Raw genomic sequence first — 9,956 nt, 5'->3', positions numbered from 1 at the left:
GTGCGATACTGGCGGGTTTTGCCGCAAATCACTCTTATTTTTTTACGAAGATAGATTTATTTGGGTTTGCAAGGGAATTATACTATTGAAATATTTCAGAAAGTGCCCAACAGTGTGGCCAGCGAACAATGCTAAACACCATTTTTGTACATGATATTGTAACTAATCTTATATGTGCTTCATTTTGATTTGGGATAAGTGTTTGAACTATGACTCGGGATTTCCACTGTGGTGTGCTTCTATTGTGACATACCCATATGTATTTTTGTGGTGCCACATAGTGGAAACGTGAGAGCGTAGTTGGAACATTTACCCTATATAATATACAATTTAAAATTAGCTTGGAAACTAACTATAAAGTGAAGCATTTTAGTCACTTGAAGGTGTACTTGAAACACGTTAAATTTTAGTTTAAAAGCATGGGTTATGATTGTGTAGGTAGATTAGAGATTTCAGTTATTTATTAAATAAGACTAAATAATCATCAAATGAACTTCAATTAGAGAATTCAGAAAGTTAATTAACATAAGAGATAGGACGCGGCTGGTCCGCTTAGGGAGGCAACTTGCCTTTAGAGTTGTATAATAAATCTTCCTATTTATAAAACAGCAAAAAAGGTTATCTTCCATTTAATTCCACTTAATTAATGTTGTTATCCATGACATGTTATCTATTTAGTAAATTTGTTAATTACAGACAATGTCAATAGCAATCATATCTTCAATCAGGCGCTTACGAATAAGTGAAGTTTTAGGAAAGGTGTGTTAAATATGTTGATAGGTTTGAAATAAGAATTAGGATTGTTCTGCTGTAGTTTTCGGTAAGGTATGATGTGTCAACTAAACCCTTTTGAGCAAATTTTCAAAAATCAAATTGATTGATTGATTTATTGAAAGACACCTTCATTGAAACATTGCGTTGCGTTAGAAAACAGTATTCTTCTCTAGCGAAAATTGACAAGTCATACATCTAACATAGTAGTAGTAGCAGTGTCGCATAATCTTATAACAATTGCTGCAAATAGTGCTGGAGGGGCCGGCAGGGCTGAATACGGATCAAAACTAACATAACTCTTAACACTAAAATGATCCCGGAACTAACACTTATCCATTGCACTTTTAGTTATATAGGTATTAGCTTTATTTTCCTACTAATTTATCTATGCTTCTTTCTATTGTTTGGATCAAGTACAACTAATACTAATCTACCTTTATGTATGATTTGCTCCCTTTTAACCCATTATCTTTATGAATGGCGAATCATATGACGTGAGACACGTACAAGCTGGAATTCAACGAAATAACCTAACTTAATGGATTAAGGATAAGGAATAAAAACACTTCGAACAGGATATCAAATGAGTGTTCACTCGGCTGTCGACAAAAGCAGGCCACTCTCGATGTGTGCTACGCGATCGTCTGTTTTCTCGGCAGCAACCATTGTGTGGTCTTCCTCATTGTTCTTCATCAGCAGTTCTTTCGGTCGATGCGTCGTCGACTTTGGAAAGCAACCGTTTCGTGATGAGTGTGTGAGTGCTGACCACGTTTTGCGTCCATTGCTGCAATGGACGCGCTCTGACCCTCATTGGCGTACAACAATTTGCCACTCAATGAAACTACTGGAAGCGGCTCCAGTTTTGATGGAGGAGGCTTTTTCGATAGCGGAAGATAAAGTGTTTATTGTGTTGTACCTTTTGACTATAGTTTTAAGATGTATTGTATAGTGACCAAGAATCCTCGGCTCTGTAAAGTTAATTCGGTTGAGCCTTATCAAATAAATTAATAAAAAAAAAAAAAAAAAAAGGATATCAAACAAATTCAGGACCAATCCAAATGACACCAGAAACCAATAGGCATCGGGGCGTTATATAGTCGGAGAGGTATTTGATAAATAATCAAAAAGTGGTAAGTTAAAATCATAGTGCAGCCAAGGATCATGAGAGGTAATTGTCAATAATTCATTAATTAGTAGAAATCTCAATAACTTTTTCAGAGGGACGTGTCGGCTTTTGTGGGTGGTGCGTTTGATCGTCGATTTGGAGTGGCTGGTGGCTCGCATGCTAGCACTACCATCAGATAGGGAAATTTTCCTCCACCTGCTAGTGGTGTTGGTAGACGTGTGCGAGCTACCAGTTGCGCCGGATCGACGATCGGATGCATTGTTTGCAGGAGCTGATGCGTCCCTTTGAAAAAGTAATCGAGGAATAACCATATTATCGTATAATTGATATTACTATTTTTATATATCAGTGAAATTAGTCATGACAGAGTAACAGAACGAGTTTAAAAACAGATGGGGAAGGACAATAGACACAAGTTGACACAATACACAAGACAAAATGACAAAATAAGTGACGACAGAAGACAAGACTGGGACAAAAATCAACCGTTTAAAGAACAAGAATGCGCAATTATATTATCAAAACTATTTGGATCAACACAAAAACAACAGTGACCAAACCGGCACCAAAGCCTAGGAACGTCTGTGTGTTGATTTAAAATAGAGGCTCATAGAAGCAAAATTTATCAATAAAAGGGGTCCAGTGTAGAGTTTAAGCAAGTGCTGCCACTGTGATCACTACAAAAAAAAAAGAGTTATCATAGCAACGGTCCGATACAGCTAAAAGTAGTCGTGAACGTCAGAATTCATTCCACCGACAATTTGGTAATAGATAATTACGTCTTGTTTAGGGCTTAATATCGCACGAGGTAAGGAATCATAGGATAAATACCAGAGAAATTACAATTATGTAAGACCGGGGAAATGGCATGCATATCTTTTGCGCTATTGTGCAGTTACTTTAGTAGAACAAGTTAGACAAATAGGTAGGAACCTTTCCATGAGCTACGCTGCTGGTAGCAAAAGTTTTCCACCTTTATACCACTAAGCGTTGCATGCCTAGACGACAGCCAGTACTGTGAATAATTAAATGCCCCCATATCGGAGAAAGTTTGTTGTCTTCTAATGATTACTGAAAACTAAGTTTCGAAAGTAGGTTAATGTTTGCACTGAATCTATGAAAGCATTAATAGGACTTAAATTCTGAATCTCAAGGAATGTCATCGAAAATTGCAGCGTAGAGAAACACAGACACGTATTTTATTTGATGATTATTATTGATTTGCATCTCGGAACTAATGCAACTGATTGTAAAACGTAGTTGGTCTATTGAGGACTGCATGCCTTTGTGTAACTGTGGATGTGATGTAGTATATAAGTTTAACTAAAACATTGCTAGTGATCGGGCTTGTTTTCACTAAATCCAACTCGCGACCTTTCGTTTGATTTTTTCTCTCTCTCTCGCCTGTCTTCTATTGTAGAACACTCAAATGTTGTCCACCCATGCCTGACTGTTACTGGTTTGTATATAGTTTATTTCCTATGTTGATCTACCTAGCTACGGAAATGTTTCTAGCCTATATCAGTTACTATTTCCTTTTGCTGTTTTATGAAAATGTATCTGTCGAAAATTCAAACTACTTTTGGACCAACCGGGTTCGTGAATCCGTTTTACTTGACCTAATCCGAATATTTCTGCTGTTGTACAAATTTCGAAATATGAGCTGATTCCAAACTTAGACTTATGCTTTTTTTCTGCTTTAGTAGTAATGCAATTTATTAAATAAGACTAGTGACGTTAATTTGATTCGTAACCTCTCTACTACTTGCTGCCAAGTGCCACATTGAAATGTTTGACTCAAGTTCAATGTTGCTAACGGGTTTTAGTAACTTCCTTTTGGGTACATTAAAAAAATGAGACCAAATTCATCCTCTTCATAACAGCTTATTTACATAAGATTGCAAGCGTTTGATGTCGGAATAAATTAAAGAAAATTTTCAGGGCTGTTCGACTTACCAGCAAAACAAAGCAAAAACGGGAGAATTTCGTTAGACATTTGAATGGTTCACTGTCAGCAGAATGGTTTTACACTATTTAACTTTATTTTTTTTTCATAATTTGAATGATAAATACATACATTTTGTGTTCACTATTCAATATATATAATTTATAACGTTCCTCTTCATTATCGCGATTTCATACAAACAAATAGTGTTCCCAGAACATTGTTTCACCTATTTTTTTCGCTTCGGTTTTTAGTCACTATTTACTTTGCTTCTTCTGCTGTTAGTTTTAAACTTACTTTCTCGTTTTTTTATTTATTCGGTGTTGTTCGTTACTTAGTTTCGTGGAAATATTTCTTTCTAACACCATGAGAAGAAGGGGCTCTTATTTTGGAAGCGCTGTTGGAATGAGAAAAATCGAGCCGAACCGGGATTCACCTTTGATCTGCGAGTTGTGGAAAAGAGAAAGTGGGTTTAGTTGTAAAATATAAAGTGTTTTGGCTATACTGCTTTACAAAGTTTTCGTATTTAAAAAATGTGAATGATTTTGCTTCCATTGGGTCAGTTATTAGACGAGTTTGATAAAACATTCTTGGGGTCTGCCTGGAATTAAGTTTAGATACGCAAAGGTAAATGTTAAAATAAGGGTTTTTATCCTATTGTAAGTGCCACTACCAGAACGAAACCACTTCCATGGAGTTTGCTTTAAAAAAAAACCCAACCAAATGTATTTTTTATCATCATTTTGAATATGTGTACTGATTTCCTATATGCACTCCTATACCCAGGGCTGGTAGTGATCACTGCTGTCAAAAATAGTGATTTTAGTGACCATGTTGAAGAAATAAGTGTATGTAAGGTAGCCACCATCCCTTCGAAGATCTTGTCTTGTATGCAGCTCCACTTAATAGCAAGATCAATTTGAGCTACCGATCTGAATTCACAATATCGCTGTATGAAGGACCAAAAATGGAGGAGTAGACCCGTAAGCAGAGGCACTTACGCGAAATCCACGGGAATTTAAGAATCTCCTTCCAACAAATCGAATAACGCAATTCGCAATAGTTATTAAGCTTCCTACAGGATGGTTTGTTAAGAAGGGTTCGTAGAATTCGAGAAACCCTGAACTAAATTAAAAGTAAATATCAATGAAAACTCTTAGGAATTTCTGAGGAACACAACTCCTGTGAACTGCAGATGACTAGAGAAAAATATGCGTGGAAGCATCGGGAATGCGCTCCCGGGTGTAGTGATTTGGTGAGTGCGTTCCAGTTGAAGATTGTTGAAAAGTGTATTTGTGGTGATGCAAATTATGGTTTAGATGACGCATGGCTTCAAACATTTTGTATATCCAAATAAAACATATTACATATAAATACGCACAGGGCATCGTCTGCTGACCATTGCCGCGGGTATATCGTGGGAGTCCCAGGTACCCGGTTCAAGCTTTAGTTGGCGGCGGTGGCTCTTCTTGACCTTCTACCCCCTGAGTAGTTAGTGTGAATAAGGGCGTTTATGTGATGTTTTGCTGTACCTGTTGTGGACATCTAGTGCATCCTGTTTCCTTAACTTGTTGAGGACACCCTGTCTTGCCCCAAAAGTAACCCTTTTTGAAGTACTAGTCTTCACAACATAAAGGGCACCACTACGGAGCATGAGATTTGATCAAATTATTCGCAGTTCTACTTGTCCAACGCCCCCGGCTGGGTGAGGGATAGAGGATGACACACACACACACACAACACAACTCCTGTGAACTGCAAAGTAATATTAAAGTTCCCAAATTTATCCAGAAGTGCTCACAATACTTCTCTTTAAATTCTTAAACTTCCCTGTGTTGAGTGTAGCAACGGTAGCAACGCACCCCGAAACGCTGCCAACCTTGAAGAGAGAAACCCATTTCATTTTTACCAACACACCTAAACTCTGTAAAGTACGCAATTGGCGTTGACGGCACCGTTGAAAAATTTGCTCTTCCAGCAAATATAGACAGTTTCTTATGGGAATTTTCGATGGAGTGAAAGGATAGTACAAAGTCCGCCATGTTTCACGCACAGTCTGACGTTTGCTTATGGATTTTCTCATAGGAGTAAAGAGCTACAGAGTCGCCGTCAACGCCAATAAAAGACAGTAATTTTTCTATAGCAGAATAGATCAGACGCGGTTTCTTTCATGCCACGCGGAAGAAAATTTTCATTTACAGTCCACTGTTTCCCCCGAGCTCGTACATTTCTGGTCACTAGTTAACGGGAAGTTGGCCAACTTTCGTGCGAAGAAAGTAGGATTTCGCAAGTGAATCGGAAGATTTCGGAAAGATCATCTTGAGCATGGTGTTGCATCGGTGAAACCGCTGCCGAAAGTGTGACGCCATCTTGGGTGATTTCGAATGAAAAGTGCTATCGTCAGACAAAGCTTTTGTCTGCGTTGCAGTATTGTAAAGATAACCGTCAGCAGGATTGCACTAGATTTGTGACGCCTTTTGACGAATCGCGCAGTGAATATATCACCCATAGTGGTGAAAGTTGAAGCTAGTGCTTTCGTTTGTTGGAAAACTTCGCGTGTGCATGGTGTTGCAGCGACTAAACCGTAGCTGAAAGCGTGACGCCATTTTGATTCGTACATCGAAGAAAGTGATAATTGCTGGCAAATTTTTGCATACCGCTTGTCCGGAGTTTTGCCGGTAGCATCGCAACTGAATTGTGACGCCGTTTGGCTAATCGCGTTGTGAAAATGTCACCCATAGCGGTGAAAATTGAAGCTTGTGCTTTTGTGAAGAAAAGAACGCCACTGTTGCGCCGCGGTGTTGTGTTGATCGTACTTCTTCAGTGAAGAATTGTGACGCCATTTTGAAGAAGAAGCCTTTCCCTGATGTTGTGAAGATGATGCACACTCCGAAAAATACAATAAGCAACACGCAAGCAGGAGCACAATCCAAAAACGGCGAAGAACAAAAAAATGAACCAGTCAGTGAACAAAAGAAAAAAGAAAAAATTAAGAAAATAAACGATGCAGTGAAAAGAAAGCTGAACAGGGTGCAGGCGGCACTCAAAGTGAATGCGGCAGTGCCAAATCCTAATTTGGAAAATAGGTACTTTCTGCAACTGCAGCTGAAGACCATCCAAGATGCGTTGGCGGAGTACAATGCAAACCAGCAGCGCATCTACAGCTTGGACGTGGGTGATGAGGCCCGCGAGGAAGCAGACGTAATGTATGTCCGATTCAAGCAGCGATACGGTGAGTTGTACGTTTTCATTATTAAATTGCTGGACGATATTGTCAAGAAAGAGACTGTTCCGGTAGTAGCAGCAGCTCCAGTACCTCCACTTTCGGTAGCTTCCGCTGCAGCGATGCACCTACCGCCGCTCAAGGTACCGTTACCTACCTTTGACGGTACATACGAGAAGTGGTATGCATTCAAGTCGATGTTCGAAACCCTTCGAGCCCTTTTCGATCTTCCAAGGATGACGAGCGAGAACGCAATAGAATTGCGTAAGCTGATAGACGTCTGTTCGAGAAATGTTGATGCCCTTAAAAACCTTGAGCTTCCAGTTGAAGGATTGGGAGAAAGTATGCTGATCATTCGAATCACCAAAAAGTTAGATGACGAAACTCGCAAGGCATGGGATTGCTGTATGCTGCTGGATTACGATTCAACGATGGAATTTCTGAAAGAGCGATGCCGAGCATTGGAGATGATCCGTGTTCCGGAGAAGCGCATCGTTAAACCCGTGAAACTGCTGACGCCGACCGTTGAAGTGAGAACCAAGGGCAGCAGTCTAGTGGCAACCGCTGACAAATGTCCACAGAGTTCAACAACCATGCGTTATGGAAATGTGATGTCTTCAAGAAGGCAAACCTGACAGATCGATACAATACCCTTCGACACATCGGAGCTTCAACTGCCTCCAAAAAGGACATCGGACAGCCGAGTGTTCATCGGAACATTCTTGCAAGCAGTGCAACAAACGGCACCACACCTTCCTTCATCCAAACGAGACCTCTACAAAAAAGAGTGAAGCTCCGTCAGCGGTAAACTCAAAAGACGATCAGCAGAATCAGAAGCGAGAGGTACCTGCTGGGCCTAGAACTTCAAAACCTGCAACCAGTAAAGAGGAACAGCAGTCAAACTTCTGTACTCGGTCAAAGTCGGGTAGACAGATACTACTCTCAACAGCGGTAGTACTGGTCTATGGAAAAGCGAACAACCCGTACCCTTGCAGAGTTCTTCTTGACTCGGGGTCACACACAAACTTCGTTTCGGAACATTTCGCTACGTTGTTGGGATTGAAGAAGCAACCTACTAACTTTTCGATCGGTGGGTTGAATAAAACACAAACGAAGGTTCGATTCAAGATACATACGCAGCTGAAATCTAGAGTAACTGACTATACTGCTTGTCTCGAGTTGCTCGTAGTACCGAAGATATTACTGGAGAGCTTCCGGTTACAAAGATTGATTACAGATCGCTCACGATTCCGGGTGATATCGAGTTGGCTGACCCGAATTTCGGAGCTCCTGAAAAGGTTGACATGCCGTTGGGTCTACCAGTACCAAGCAGTGCAGCGGTGCTCCAAGAAACCCACTTTGGCTGGGTTCTTAGTGGTTCAATACCTGATGAAGGATCAAATGTACTTCATTCGTTCTGTGTGCGAGCTGAAGAAGATATTGGAGAACTTGTGAAGCGATTCGGAATGAATCAACCGAAGAGGCTTCCATGGATCATTTTCGTGAAACTCATGTGCGGACTGCAGAAGGACGATACGTCGTTCGTCTTCCGTTTAACGACTTGAAGTTGCAGCTTGGCAGAAAGGCGCTTCCTGACGTTAGAGAAGAGGTTGGATAGAGCACCAGAACTAAAGGAGCAGTACATGGCGTTCCTACGAGAATACGAGCAGCTTGGCCACATTAAGCTGAACAACGACGCAACCGATGAAGATCTACACTCGGTATTCTATCTCCCTCATCACTATGTCTTGAAACCCAGCAGTACGACAACAAGGCTTCGCGCGGTGTTCAATGGTTCTGCTGAATCGAGCACTGGTATCTCTATCAAGCAGACGCAGATGATCGGACCTACAGTGCAGAATCACTTGGTTTGCATCGTATCGAACTTCAGGGTTTTCAAATACGGCTTCACTGCGAACGTTCCCAAGATGTACCGTCAAGTTGGAGTACATCGAACCGATAGGCGGTACCAAAAGATTGTAAATAGATACGACAGCAACCAGCCGCTCCAAACGTATGATTTGCAAACGGTTACATACGGACTAGCTTCGTCTCCGTTCTTGGCCACGATGGCGCTTCTTCAACTAGCCAATGATGAAGAGAATTAGTTTCCACTAGCTGCAGCCGCAGTTAGGAAGTCCTTCTACATCGACGATGTACTGACTGGAGCCAACACACTGGAAAAAGCTCTAGAGCTAAAGAATTAGATTATCGGACTACTGGAGAAGGGTTGCTTCAGAATGCACAAGTTCTGCTCGAATTCGGAGGCATCACTGGAGGATGTATCGGAAAACATGCGGGAAAATGTTATCAATATCGAAGACCCAACAATCAATACAGTCATCAAGGCCACAGGAAGATTGCTTCACAGTCCTCGTTCCAGTTAACACTACAGTTGAACTGAATCGACTCACAAAGAGGTTGATTCTCAGCCAGATTGTGAAGATTTTCGATCCATTGGGTTTCGTGGGCCCTGTGGTGACAGCAGCGAAGTTGATCATGCGGGAATTGTGGTCTCTCAATTTGGATTGGGACTAACCTGTTCCCACTGAAATGGCGAATCTTTGGACGGACTTTCGAAACGAGCTGCACTGTCTAAATGCGTTGAAGATACCGAGATGGATCCTTTCGGATGAAGCATGTGCTGTGGAGCTCCACGGGTTTGCAGATGCATCGGACTTGGCATATGGCGCTTGCCTGTTCAGCAGGTTGGTGAAAAGCGATGGATCGGCTGATTTGCAGTAAATCAAGGATTTCTCCGAGAGAGAAAGGAAAGCAGAAGGAGATTACCACCCTGCGAGAGGAGCTGTTGGCGGCTCTACTTCTAGCAAGGCTTACAGTGAAACAGTTGGATGCCCTCGATGTCCAATTCAAATCCGTGGTACTTT

At 41.1% G+C, this 9,956-nt stretch overlaps 1 protein-coding gene across 3 annotated transcripts in view; it reads right to left on the bottom strand.

Moving 5' to 3' along the window:
• Positions 1-3,095: 3,095 nt before the first annotated feature.
• Pi4KIIalpha (phosphatidylinositol 4-kinase II alpha) overlaps positions 3,096-9,956 on the bottom strand; it is a 92,647-nt gene continuing 85,786 nt past the window's right edge. For all 3 annotated transcript variants that reach the window (XM_065223548.1, XM_065223549.1, XM_065223551.1), the window contains one exon: positions 3,096-4,288. In XM_065223548.1, the coding sequence (XP_065079620.1) occupies positions 4,204-4,288 (85 nt within the window). In that variant the 3' untranslated portion in view covers positions 3,096-4,203. The remainder of the gene's footprint in view (positions 4,289-9,956) is intronic.

Source organism: Ochlerotatus camptorhynchus, unplaced genomic scaffold (assembly GCF_037179485.1).
Source record: "Ochlerotatus camptorhynchus isolate MF236.1 unplaced genomic scaffold, CSIRO-AGI_Acam_v1.1 ptg000193l, whole genome shotgun sequence".
Classification (NCBI taxonomy): Eukaryota; Metazoa; Arthropoda; class Insecta; order Diptera; family Culicidae; genus Ochlerotatus; species Ochlerotatus camptorhynchus.
This window is presented reverse-complemented; position numbering and strand designations above follow the sequence as displayed.